General features: G+C 35.7%; 1 protein-coding gene across 1 annotated transcript in view; it reads left to right on the forward strand.

Moving 5' to 3' along the window:
• Positions 1-13,887, forward strand: part of SLIT2 (slit guidance ligand 2) — a 282,933-nt gene that overhangs the window by 17,103 nt on the left and 251,943 nt on the right. The window contains exon 4 of the mRNA XM_009279136.1: positions 5,081-5,152. Within this exon, the coding sequence (XP_009277411.1) occupies positions 5,081-5,152 (72 nt within the window). The remainder of the gene's footprint in view (positions 1-5,080; positions 5,153-13,887) is intronic.

Below are 13,887 nucleotides of genomic sequence, written 5' to 3' on the forward strand. Positions count from 1 at the left end.
GGGGTTGTTCAGCCTAGAGAAGAGAAGGCTTCGGGGAGACCTTCTTGCAGCCTATCAGTACTTAAAGGGGGCTTATAAAAAAGATGGCGGCAGACTTTTGAGCAGGGCCTGTTGCGACAGGACAAGGGGGAATGGCTTTAAACTAAAGGGGGACAGATTTAGACTAGATATAAGGAAGAAATTTTTTACGCTGAGGGTGGTGAAACACTGGAACTGGTTGCCCAGAGAGGTGGTGGATGCCCCATCCCTAGAAACCTTCAAGGTCAGGTTGGCCGGGGCTCTGAGCAACCTGATCTAGTTGAAGATGTTCCTGCTCATTGCAGGAGGGTTGGACTAGATGACCTTTAAAGGTCCCTTCCAACCCAGACTATTCTATGATTCGAAGTAAAACCCAGATATGCACCCATTTATACAAAGCTAGCCTGTTCTCTAGAACTAGTAACTCAAATCAAGCTAATTTTTTTGCTTACCTTACTGTTGTCTGCTTCACACTGCAACCTGTTGCTTGTCTGTACCTACTTTTTATCTGCCTGTTGGTATCGAGCTTCCTTTAAAGAGTATTTTCACCTGCCCATCTGTCAAAGATTTTCCTTCTTTGTCCTTAAATTGATATTTCTATATACTTCTTCCATCACTTTGCTTTGAAGATGCTTTTCTAGTCTTTACTGTGTTTACAAGGCTGAGCTGTGGGAGCTTTAAGCTGAAGTATTTAAAATACTTTGTGTACTTTAGGTAGTATGTGGACTTTGCTTGAATTCATCATGAAGAGCTCAAAAATGTACCTGTGCCAGTCTGTCAATTTGCCCAATCTCTTCCTAAAGATGCATTCAGTAACAGAACAAAAAGAAGTTACATATATTTTAATTGCAACTGTGCCTCAGTTTTGTTAAATTGAAAGAATTATATGATGTTGGTCTCTCATCCCTTTATTTCTGGCCAGTACCAAGGGACTTTACAGTCCAAGGTACTGCAATGTTAGAAGAGATTCTCCAGTACATTTTGTGTTGCTTACACCACTAACACTTCATCTCTTCTGAGCTCTCTGCCTTTGCTTGAGAAACACAAATTTTACTAGCTCAGTTGGGAAACTGAACGGTAGCAGTATGGAATATCTCACCACTGTTTCTTCAGTGCTTCACCTTGAACTTCATGTCAGTTCTGGGAGAGCAGTTCAGTTGACGCAACTGAAATTTCTATTCTCACATTGTCCCAGGGGAAATGCTGCCTGCTAGCTAGCTGCGGTGAGGTCTCTGCCAACATGCATTGAAAGAAAATGTGGTGGAGTTTTTCTGGTTGTTTTTACTCTGCAGTAGCTGTAGTTGTTTGCAATCTATGGTCATGGATTCTGTGATCCATCTGTGCTTACCTCTGGTTTCAGCTCCAGGGAGAAAGGGGATCATGCCTGTCTCACTCTTGTTCCATTATGTCTGTGTGTTCTGGGTAGGTATCGTTATTTCAGACAAAATTAAGCATGAGGTCACCTAAAAAAGTGGAACTGTTGGAGAACCATGTATATTAGTGAACCATTTTAAAATAGGAATGTGTTTTCTGGACTCCTTGTGTGGCTCTGTCTCAAAGATTGAAAACTCTTCATAGTGACTGTTGAACTGGAAGCTGTTGTGTACTGTGATACCAGTCTGTGTATTCCAGATTTGTTCTGCATCATTTTTCACATTCACTTATGTGTGAATTCATAGCATTTTTTTAAACGGAATTATCTATTGTAGTCTTGAAAAATTAATTTCAGTGCAGTCCAGTTCATAAAATCTCCTTGTAGGAAACTTAAGAACAGCAAATTGACCCCTTTGAAAGCTTCTGTTATAACTTGTTAGATATAAAGAGTAGCTGAAGCCTCTTTCTGAAGTATGATAAACGACATATTTCCCATTATTGCTTTCATGAAAATTAGTAATGTTTGATATCCTTAGGCACAGGCGATAAGGAATGGTCAGATTTTTGGTAGAAAAAGCTTAGTTCTAAAAGAAACTCCAATGAGTGGGATGAAGTTATTCTAAGTAGAAGCTACAAAATACAGGATTCATTAAAGATCAGTAATTTATTTAACTTGTGCATTCCCTCAATTCACATACTGCTCAAAGAACAAATCTTTTAATTTTGTGAAAGGCAAAGTAAAAATGTAGGTTGAAACACTAATTCTAAGTGCCAAACTCACTTGGTGGAAACTGAGTCATGCGGGTGGTGCTATTTATTGTTAGGTTAATTCATGAACTTGATCTATTGTCTATAACTTAGATTTTAAAGTCTGTACAGCAGCACATGCATCAGTATGTCAGCAGTATGCTCAATTGTGTGGGCCATGTGAACTACAGAATAGTAACAGAAACTCCTGACCTAAGGTGTTAACTGCTTGTATAGAAAGTTATGTACTAGCACAATTATTTTGCCTGTGAAGTATCCTTCTAAAGTGGTGCTAAGTGTGTCCTTGTGAGACTGTTGTTGCATTTAGTGAAAGGCAACCTGCCTGAAGAACTTTATCATCAGTTAATATTATGTCATTGTAGTATAGTACCTTTTTTGTATTATATGGAACTTCTACAAAAATACAGATACTGAGTGATTTCATTGCCCCATTGTTACAGCTCGCCATTATTGTCTAGTATTTGAACCTAATAGAGTCCTTGAAAAATATCAACAGAAATTCTTGTCCTGAATAGCTTCTGATTAGAGACTAACTTCCCAAAATCTTTACCCTGCATGTTTTCCCATGTACTTTTTGATCTGTAATCATGAACTTAGAGGTTTAAGTCTGAACTATCTATTTAGCAAAGAGAAGGGATGAATGAATTTTATTTCTCTTTATTTAATGATTTGTTCAGGTTCAGTGTCTAAGAATTCCATTTTCACGTTATCCTATTCTGATCACAAATGTAACTGTTACTTTGAAATAATTTTCTTCCTAGTTCAGTTTTGTAGTCTTAGTATATACTTTTATACATAAATTTACTAAAGGTAAGAAACTGTCTATTTTTAAATGACCTTATTTTGAAAATGCAGTAGATCCACAAACACTAAAATACATCACTTTCTTGTTTTTACGTAGGTAAGGTTTTCTTTTTAAGCAATGTTCAAATCAGAAGTCTTCTGCTAGTCATTAACTTCTTTATAGCTCTATCTTTCCTTTATATTGAAAACTTTCTTTCTACTGATTTGGAAATATGACTTGCAAGATCACAATTCAGATTTTTTTTTTTTGTTGCTGGAGTTAAGCATTTTCTTCTATTTCTTATTAAACTGCATTTCTTATTAAACTGCATCTCCAGTCATCTCACTTATCCCATACTGTAGTCCTTCCTTTTCAGGATCTCTCTCTTTCACTCCAGATTCTCTTTTAAGCTTCTAAATGTGTAATTTAAATTTCTTCTGCTTAAAGAAATTGGGATTTCTGGTGCTTGGCTAACAAAAAGGAACCTGACATTAAAAATGGAGAAATATGGATATCTAGATCTCAAAAAGCTGACTACTTGCTTATGGTTTGAAATGTGGGAGCAAACCTGTGGGTATGTAAGAATATTTCTAAAGATTATTTTGCTCTCATCAGTAGTCACATTGAACTTCAAGAGAGCAATAACTAAGTGAACTAAGCCATGGAGCTATGTAAAACTGGATCTTGAGTGTGTTAGTGTAAGTATCTATATGTGAATTTATGGAAAAACCTTTAAATTGGAAAGACCTTTAGATGGAACAATGTTTGTGAAAAATGAGCCCTGAGAGGCTAAACAGGCTTAATTGTTTGAATTCAGCCCTAAGACTAACAAACAAGAAATTCTGAAGCTTTATGAAATTCTAAAACTTAATTTTGCAAAACTTCTGTCCAATATCTTTGTTTAACCTTGTGGAATGTCTTGGTAGCAGTCTATTGACATGTGTAACGTAACCACTGTAAGGATAAAATAAACATTGGATAATACCGTGCAGTCTGGTGTCCAGGAATGCCTTGAATTACTGTATTGAGAAGCACCGTGCCTTGCAAACTGTGACTTGTGATGAGGCTGATGGGACAAAACATTTTTTTCAGTATGTTGCCTTGCTTGAATGGCAGGTGGCATGTATGGTGCATGGCTTAAAACCAACCAAAAACCTGTTTTGAGCTTGAATTTATGACTGGTGCAACTGTATGCGCCAGGGCCATCACTTATACACATTAGAAAGAATAATATGCATTGTATGTTTAAAAAGAATGTCATGAAGATGGAATATATTTGTCTTGGCTAGTGGTTGTTCTGTTGCCTATGGCTATAAGAGGGTGGGCTTTGAACTTGTCACCTCAAACTAAGCAGTTTTGACCCTGGTCAGCATGTTCAGTGAGAAACTTCATAGACAAATGGGTACCTTCCAGATTCCAGTTGCAGTTTTTCTTTTGTACTGTCTTATGTAGAACTGATGGTGATTTTTTTAATTTAACTTCCTTTTGGTGTATCTTTACAACTGTAGAAAAAAAACCTGTATGCAAAATACCCCTCTAATGCCAAATATACTGGGACTTTTTGATTCTTCTGACTTTCACTTGATCAGAGTTTCTCTAACACCTTCCTTTGCTTTTTTATTTAAATAGGTTATACGGATTTTTAGATACATTACCTCATTACTGAACTAAGTGTATGCATTTGATACATGTTCCCTTGAACTTTTTCATGGTCACAAAATGTCTATCTGCTTCATTATACTAAGAGGAACACAGAGTTGGTGGGGAATTGACGTTACACTGCTAATTTTGTATTTTTAGTTTTCTGGTTGTTTATGCAGGATAGAGTCCTGACTTAGTGATTGATTCACACTACAGAGATTCAAAATCTTTCATAAAATAGGTAATATAGTCTGTTGGGGAAACCAGAAAATGTAATTAGTCCATGGTAAATTTACTGCTGGACCATGTCTCCGCTAATGGACCAGCCTTGCATAGCCTTTCTGGTCTTTAAAATCAGCTTGTTACAGCACTGGGATGCCTGCTCAAAGTGGTTGCATTGCTGTAGCACTTGTAATTTAACACAACTTTTTCTTTTTCTTTCGCATTGCTGTAGCACTCGTAATTTAACACAACTTTTTCTTTTTCTTTCTAAAGGCGCCTAAACAGAAATAACCTCCAGTTGCTTTCTGAACTGCTCTTTCTGGGGACACCGAAGTTATACAGGCTGTAAGTAGGCACGACCCAATAACTATTGTTCTGGAAAATTTGGAATTGGTCTGTTACTCTGCCTTGCATTAAGTTTTTTGTCTTTTGCCTCAAACAGAGCTAAAATGCATCTAGGAACATTGATGTTTTGTTTAAGCCGAGTACTTTGACTGCTTTGCAAGATTTTTTTTAAAATCTAGGTTAGATACTGATAGTTGTATGAGACAAAATATTGTTTCATCCATTCCCACTTCTGTAATGAAGTTTTGCTGAAAGAATACTTTGGCTTTCCTTTTCTCCTGTTTGTTTTTTGGTTTCTATGTTAAAAGAAATAAAAAATGCCTGTGGAGATTCTGACCCAGAGATATAGCACTGTGTAAACACTTTGGTTTTGTGATGTTCTGTTTTTTGTGGCTGGGGGCACTTGACCAGAAAAATCATAGCGCTGGCAAATGGTAGGTCTGGTCTCTCCTCTCTCCTGTGTCCCCTCACAAAGAAAACAAAGGTAGTAACTTAAACTCTGGGAAGAAAAAAACTATGAAATGTTTTATCGTAAATAAAAACTATATCAAATTGGGTAATGAGTTTTTGTTTTGATTGTATTCTTTGGTTTGGTAATGTTTTACTCTTGGCAATATTTTTAAATTAATGTTTTGACCCATTGGCCCTTTTATGCATCCACTTATTTCTGTTGCAGTAAAAACGTGGAATGAAGTTTAGATACTGATTTCTGTATTTATCTACATGATAGGTTATTGTAACAAAATAAATTTTAAGGTACCTTTAAGTTACAGTATGTGGGATGGAAGGGATACAACGTGACATGCTTAAGTAGGCTCTGAAAAGGTTGTACAAATTCAGCCCTGTTTTAATTAGATACGTATTTGACACATTTCTTTAGGCTTCAGATGAGATTTTTGCTGTTGAAATTGCTGATTTTATTGAGTTTCACCCCTTGTGTGCTTGGGGGGGGGGAAAGAGAGAAGGTGGAGGAAGGTGGGGTTCCTCTGATTTGTTTCCACTTTAGTATATGGAAATATTCTTGAGAACAAATGGTATAATGAAGCTTTTATTTTTAGGAATTGATTTCTGTTTTAATACTGTGAAATAATAGTTCTTTTTTTCTCCTCTCATAGTGATACGAAATGGTAAACTGAAAATTACTCTATTAGTGTAAACATTTAGTTCTGTGTATTTTTGTTTCTTTCCTTTGCTTTAGATATATGTTTTGTTTGCAGAACTTCCCTGTAGATGCAATGAGTTGTTAAATTACTAGGCCAGAAAGCTCCTGAAGGCTTTAGTTCTGACAAACAAAAATATTTTACTGTGCTATAATATTATGATATATTCATCCATCAGGAAGGAAAATGAAAGGGATTTATGACCATTTTATTATTCCACCTATAGTATAATGGTTGTTACCTAAATTCATATAAAATAGAAATGAGCTGTAATTTGCAGGCAAAAAATGGACGCACACTTCAGGCAAAACCATACTTGAATCTATTTAATTCAGAAATATATATTTGATAATGCTAGTCTTAAATCTATAATATCCTTTGACATAAAGCACACAACTGCTCAGAGCGTATATGGTGGAAAGTAAGAGATCACTGGCTTCACAGTATTAAATTTCCTCTGCCTAAGGGTTATTGTTGATCAGACCATGAAAGTGAATGTCTGGTTATAATGTATTCATGTTTAAAAGAAAATATGAGCGATACTGAAAATCTAGAGTCGCTTAACACTAAATTTGTAATTGAAAAAATAATCAGGTCAACAAAGGGATTGATGCTAGTTAAATGTTCTTGGTCAGTTTTCAGATTATATGTAGCTTGATCACTATGAAGAGCATGAAATGATTTGGTTTTTTTACATGTATCATTGTATATATTTATATGTATTTATATCCAAATATATATGTTTCTAAGGAGAATTAAAGTTCTCTAAACATGATCAATAAAATGTATAATATGCTTTGGTTTTAGTATTTATTTTTGGCATTTAACAGCTAATCAAACAGTGTGTGTACTGAGGGTTTTCAACATACTATTGAGCTTCTGTGAATAATAATTACCATTTGACCCTTGGCTGTAAATGAGATGCCAGGTGAAGAAGCACATATGCCTGTTGTGTAGCCTAAATGCAATATAAAAGAAAGAGGGTATACTGTATATGAATTATGATTAGACACAGTTGGTTGCCGCCAGCGGACAGCTATGCTTTCCCTTTGCTGTCTGCTCCAATTTCTCTTTGGACGGGTTGAGAGCACTGCGTGTTCAGGTCAAGATGTTTGCCTAGAAATAGTAGTACAGTTGCAGCTGTGTTTGCTGGAGCAGGAGACTAGTTTAAATAGCATTATCATTTATCCAGTCCATTAACAGAACTCTGTAAAATAATACCAACTCTGCATAAACTACAGGACAGTGTAATAAAATTACAAGCACTTGTTGACAGATGGGAAGTGTAAGTAAAGGAAAGCTATAGGTTGAGAATTTAAAAGAGACAGTGCATTATTTTCTGTGTCTAAAGACACTTGATTTCCAAAGGTAATTAAATGAATTATTTTTCAGGTTACTTTCTTTCAGATCTAGCAGCCTTCCAAGAAACCTCCTGGAACTAGTTAAAAACGGAGAAACTGATTTTCCCATTAAGAGTTATCTGCAAAGGTGTTTTGACATAAATATTTCAATAGGAAGTAGTTAATGTTAAAAATAGTATGAGTAGCACTGTAGGGTATATTAATCTTACCTTGCAAGGTATCTTTCAAAGCAAACTGTACATGAACCTCTGTTTTGATCCAACACTGTTTAAAATAAAGGTGCTGTTGTAAATCCCCTGGGGTAATATAAGCCCTTGTTCAGCAAGTGGTTTTCCTGTGAGAAGGGGATGCGTTGTTTTCAGTGACCTGTATGCCCGCTCACACTAACTTGTCTAGCACTGGCGATGGTACCTTAGTAGAGAGAACTCCTAGAGCCTAGTGAGTGCTTATCTGAGGCAAATAGATTTTGACTGCTTACTTTGGCTGGTTAGATCACAGTTCATCGATTGCCGTTTGCTGCAGGATACCAAGTGCTGGACCCAAAGCTGTTTGAAAATTCAGTTTTAAAAGATACCTTTATTAATCAGTGGCATTTAAAAGTTGCACAAAGCTTGTCCTTTTTGATTTACATTTCTTGTGCTTGGAATGAGGTTAAGTTTCCTTACTGAACAATATTTACTGTGTAAGTTAGGCAATATTGGCTTTGAAAAAACAATCTTTCTAGTGGATGTGGTCCGATATTAGATATGTTTCTCTTCTAATACATGTACTTGAGAAGATACACATTGTGAATAAGATGTTTCTCCTCTAAAGGAAAAAAATCTTAATATAGTCAGATTAATAAACAGTTTTGAGATGTCTGTTAGTCACTTTAAAAAAAAATTCTGAACAGCTAATAATTAAAGGAAAAAATACTAAACATCAAAAAAAAAAAAACCCTTGAAAAAAAATATTTTGGGCCAGAACAGCAGCAGCAGCAACAGCAACAACAAAATACACTGCATGGGGGGCCCTTGCAAAAATTCCTCCTGAATTAATTTCTGCCAGCTATGATTAAAGTGTGTGGTACTAGATGTGTCAGACACCATAGTTCTCTGCTTCATTTTACTCTTGGCCTCTTTGGCCCCTGCCACAATAAATCCCACAATGGTTAGGCAGGAATTGCAGGTTACAGTTGCCAGGGTTACCGTTGTCCAGTCGGACCAACATCATTACTCATCCAGCCCGCTACCCCGAGTGCCGCTGCCCGCTCCCAGCGTGGGGAAGGCTGCGGGCAGCTGATGCAGAGGAGGAAAGTTCTCCAGGAGGCTCTAAGGTCTGGCTTTTGAGCTGCTGCAGGAGAACCTGTGATTTGCATCATTTGCGTTTATACCCTTTTGCTGAGTGTTGTTTTGTTTTTACCTTTGCCAAGAGAAAAAAAAATCATCAGATAGGAATAAAAAAAAAAAAGATAGTATATGTAAGATGCTGAAACAGCGACTTTGAAAGTATCTCTAAGTGCTGGTCTCCTTATTGTTAAGGTAGCTGCATTTGAGGCTTAATTTATGGTTTTGTCCTATCCCTTTCAACAGTAATCATGGCAAGTGAGACTATAGTCATGATTTTGTAGAGAAGATATTGATCTTCAGTCTGAATCGGTTTTAACAACTCCGGAGAAATCGCTCATTAGAAAAATGCTTATTATACCAAGGCCTCTGAAATTTTACTCCAACTGCAAAGAGGTGGCTATAGATGTTAAAAATCCAATTAGGAGCAAGAATGAGTTTGCCCTTTTCAAAAGGCGATGTCGGTGAACCTCTCTCCTTTTGCAAGTAGATCTGTTGTTGGATAAGAGTAATGGGTAGGTTTCCACTGTTGTATGTGCTGCAATAACATTAGTGTGCTCCACCTTGTTGCAAGAGTGTGCTGGATGTGCAGCAGTTAAAGATTTATTGGAACATGAATTGTGAAGCCACCTTGTTGCTGGATCCTTCCCGAGAAAGTAATTTGTTTCAGTTTTTATGATTTGTTATGGGGCATTCTAGCAGCCTGCACAAGGAAACTTGATTATTTTTTTTGTATGATAAATTTGAGTCTTATCCTTTTTAGAGGTATAAAGAAACAAATGTGTCTTCCACACATTGTGTCCATCCTGCCAGTGTTATGACTTCTTGTGGCTTTCTACCACAGTGGTTTAGTTCAAATACAATGTTTAAATTGTTTTATCTAAACAAATAATAGGCTCATGAACAGAAAAGTTGCTAAGAGCATACCAATTCTAATATTAGTTAGTATTTTATTACCAGAATTATTTTATTAGCATCACTTTTGAACAGTGACTAGAGTTCTTAGAAGATAAGTATCTTTCAAAACTATTATTATTAACGAAGAGCTACTGCATATAGTATATGTTTTGACTTTGTGGTATTGTAAGCCAGTAACTAAAAAGAAATCCCTAATTTAATACATAAGAGTAATTACTACTCTTTCTTGCAGTGTGGAAACACCATTATCATAGCTTTGCTATGTCGGTGCATTGTTACTAATACAAGGTCTTATTGCCTCAGTCTAGGGTGTTTTCAGAGTGAATTTGGTCCTCTATGCTGCAAGTCCACTGTCAGTTCTGTGAATTTTATTTTTGCTATAATTACAATCCACAGATAAGGATAGGACTGTCTAAAAATAGGTATTAAAAATGTTTGTTGATGTTCATTACCTGTAAGAAGAAACTAAAGTAACTAAAAACTTGTTGCCTCTGTGCTAGGTTTGTAATACCTTATCTCTGGCATTCATTTCTTGTATGGAAGATCTAGGAGATAACTTTTGTAAGACATTATAACAACTGATTGTTGCTTCTCTGTCACCTGCTCATTTTTTAATCTAGAGAGAAAAGTGAATTAGGAGCTTGAATACGTTATGCAACTTGGCTTGCATGTACATCTTTTCTCTTGTCCTACCATCACTTGCTTCTACCTTCCATTCTCATTCTCTGCTATAATGTTTCAAAATTGAAAACTTGGTCATCCTTTGCAATGTTGTGAGCAAAACAAAAAAATAGCGCTGCAGCTTTGCTTCAGACATAAGCCCTACTTATGTAGGGTTAGAGATGGCAAGATGACTTTTTAGAGATTTTTGGAAGTGCTGCAAAAAACTTGCACAATTCAGAAGGTGATTTATTTTTTGAGCACAGAAACAAGAATTATATATATGCATTTGATGTACAACTTGCAGTAGTTATATCCTAGCAACAGCAAACATTCAGCCTTAGATTTAACTGAGTGAAAGTGTTGGTGGAACCAGAATGAACTCTTGAAATGTAGTCAGAAAAAAAAAAGTAAAATGTATTATCACTGTGTGCGATTACTGGACTTCAAACTTCACTACGTTACTCTTCCTGCCCTTTGTTTTAGAATCTCTTAATCTGTAGGCTTTTCCTGAGCTATGCTTTCTTCTGTATTTTCACAGCACCTGCCATGATGCTGTGCGGGAAAAAAATGGTGTACCAAATACACAGAAATCAGATTAAACGTTGTTACTTGAAGTAATAGTATGGGATTTTTAAAGTTGGAAACAAACTTTTTTCCTGTGAAATGACTCTTAAGATGGATGCTTGTATTTTTAATTTTGAGGTAATTGGGAGGTGTCTTTAAATTGCAGTTAAATTTGCCTTTATTTCTTTAATTATAAAAACATAATTTCATGTCTTTTTTTACAAGCCGTATTTCCTTTGCTGTGGGATAAAATGGCAAATTGGATGGACTTCTGGGGCTGTAAGCTAATTCTGCTACTGGGCAGATCACTAAATCTTTATGTAATCTGTATTACCAAGTGATATAGTTGACTAATTTCAGTGAAAGGCATCTGTAGGGATACTTATAACTATTGATTTTTCATTAGAACAAACACTCTAAAACTGTTTATAGTCACTTTTAACCTTAATTTGAAAATCATGTTAAACACCAAGCAAACAAAAATATGGCTTAAGGCGATTCTTCTGGACCAACATAAATATCTGTGGCATTCAAAATCTTTTATGCTATTAGGTGTTGATATTAAAATATGTCTAATGTGAAAACATGAATCATATTATTAATTGCTTTACTTTCTCAAGCCATAGCACTTTTAAAATAATGTGGTGGTGTTCAGAGTAAATGAGATCTACTTTTGCAATTATGGCTTTGTTACCTTGACCTGTTTGGCCCCAAGCATAAATAATTATCCTCTGTATTTTTGTTGACATGATAGCGGTCAAAGCAGAGGACTGAGATAATTGCTTTTTAATGTGAAAATGAAACTAACTGGTTTTGGGTCACCTGTAACCATATTCATGTCCAGTCTGAATCAGTCCCTGGGTTGTTCCTGGAGGGTTAACCTTGAAAGCTTTGGTAAATTGTGATATAGGAAACCTTTTAGGCAGGAGTTAAGTAGGAAACTGAATCTCAGTGAAGGAAGTAATGAAAAGTAAAAAGGCATGTCGGAGGAAATGCCATTATTATGTGGTGCAGAAACATGGTGTGAAATGTTATAAAGAGGACATCTGTAAGTCTCGGCTTGCACAGAGTGGACATTTAAGTGCAGCCGTGTCATCTTGATTAAAAAAAGAATAGAAAAGAGGAATAAATCAGGCCAAGGGAAAACGTGAAAGTATAGAGTCTTGTCCCTATGATGGTAGGTTTCTTCTGCGAGTAAAAGATTAAAGCCTAAAGTAACTGAATAGCTGAGAAAAGTCCAAAGAAAGGTTGATTGCTTCCCCTCCAACAGTTCCAACTGATTGAAAAAAGCCTAATTTAAAGTTCTGTTTGTTCTGTGTCTTAAACCTCAGAATTTTCTTTTAGAACTGGGGGAATGCTCTGGAAGAGAAAGAATCCAAGGATAAAAAGTCGTTGCAGGCCAACAATTGTTTCTAATCCTCACAAAATGCTGGAGAAATTAAATTTATTCTTTATTGCTCAAAGTGTTACCTAGGTCACTGGGCGATGGGAAAATTGAACTGGAAGTCGAGTAGGCACAATCTTTGTTTTGTGTCTAGATGCTTAACCTTAGACACGACAAGGCATCTTAGTGTGTTGTGGGAACTTGGTTCAGAGTATTAACACCAGGACGTTTATTACCTTGGATTTATAATAGGCTATGCTGTCAGTAGATGAAAATGTTGTGTTTACATTTTAGTGTTAAATGATCATTTAATTAACACCTAAGGAAAAAAAAAAAACCCTCGTATTCTTAGCAGCTTTTATTGTTGGTTTCCTTGGAGGTTTTTAATATCCAAGTTACTCTGCAGTTGCTTCTATAAGTACAGCTAGAAAAGACATTTATGAATGTAGTCAAGAAGGACAGACAGTTTAACCCCTGTTGACCCTTCATCCTGAATGTTGATTTATATAGCATTTTAAATGCATTGAATATGTTTTAAAGCTTCTCTAAAGTTACTCACACAGCATTCAAACAACACATGTATTTTTCCTTTTAAAAATATTCCCAAAGTGTACATGCTTGTAAAAAGTGTAGTTTTTTCCTAGAAAATTACTAATATATCTAGAACGTATCAACATCTATTTTACAGTAGTAAAAAAAAAAAGTTGTTGTTTTGCTAGATTCGTCTCTATGTTCTTGATAAGAATATATGAGCTTTTATAAGAAAAACATTTGAAACAGACAACATATCATGCACTGGTTTTAGTAGCCACTGTCCGAATTCTTCAAAAGGAGTAGGAAATTGGCAAGAGAAACAACATTACTGCAAAAATGCATATCCACTTTAGCCAGCACAGATCTACTTTCATATGTTCCATTGTATCAAAGAAAGTCAAGGCTATCTAAAAGCTTTAATTTGCTCTTGGTCCTTAATAATGCTTTTTGTTGTAATGTTGATCTACAAATGCTTTTTGCAATACTGTTGCCCTACAAAGCATGTTTGAATAGTTTTTTGCATCCGAGAGCTAAAGCCAGATGAAATGCTCTTTGTTAAAGAGCAGCTGCTCTTCAACTGATGTGTTTTTATAAACACGCTGTTGTAAAAACTGAAATTACAGCTAGGTTTAGAGATTGTTGGGTTTTTTTAGGGGTGTGTTTTTAATCAATGTCTGCTTAGGGGATAAAACCCCCAACTTTAAAGCACGTTAATAGATTAATAATAAAAAATTCAGCATAGTTTAACTCAATTATTGATGACCCACAAATTTTTTGGTATACTTTTTGTTTTTACTGATGATCATATCCTTTACACATGTCAATA

The sequence above is a fragment of the Aptenodytes forsteri genome, unplaced genomic scaffold (assembly GCF_000699145.1).
Source record: "Aptenodytes forsteri isolate BGI_AS27 unplaced genomic scaffold, ASM69914v1 Scaffold242, whole genome shotgun sequence".
Taxonomy (NCBI): Eukaryota; Metazoa; Chordata; class Aves; order Sphenisciformes; family Spheniscidae; genus Aptenodytes; species Aptenodytes forsteri.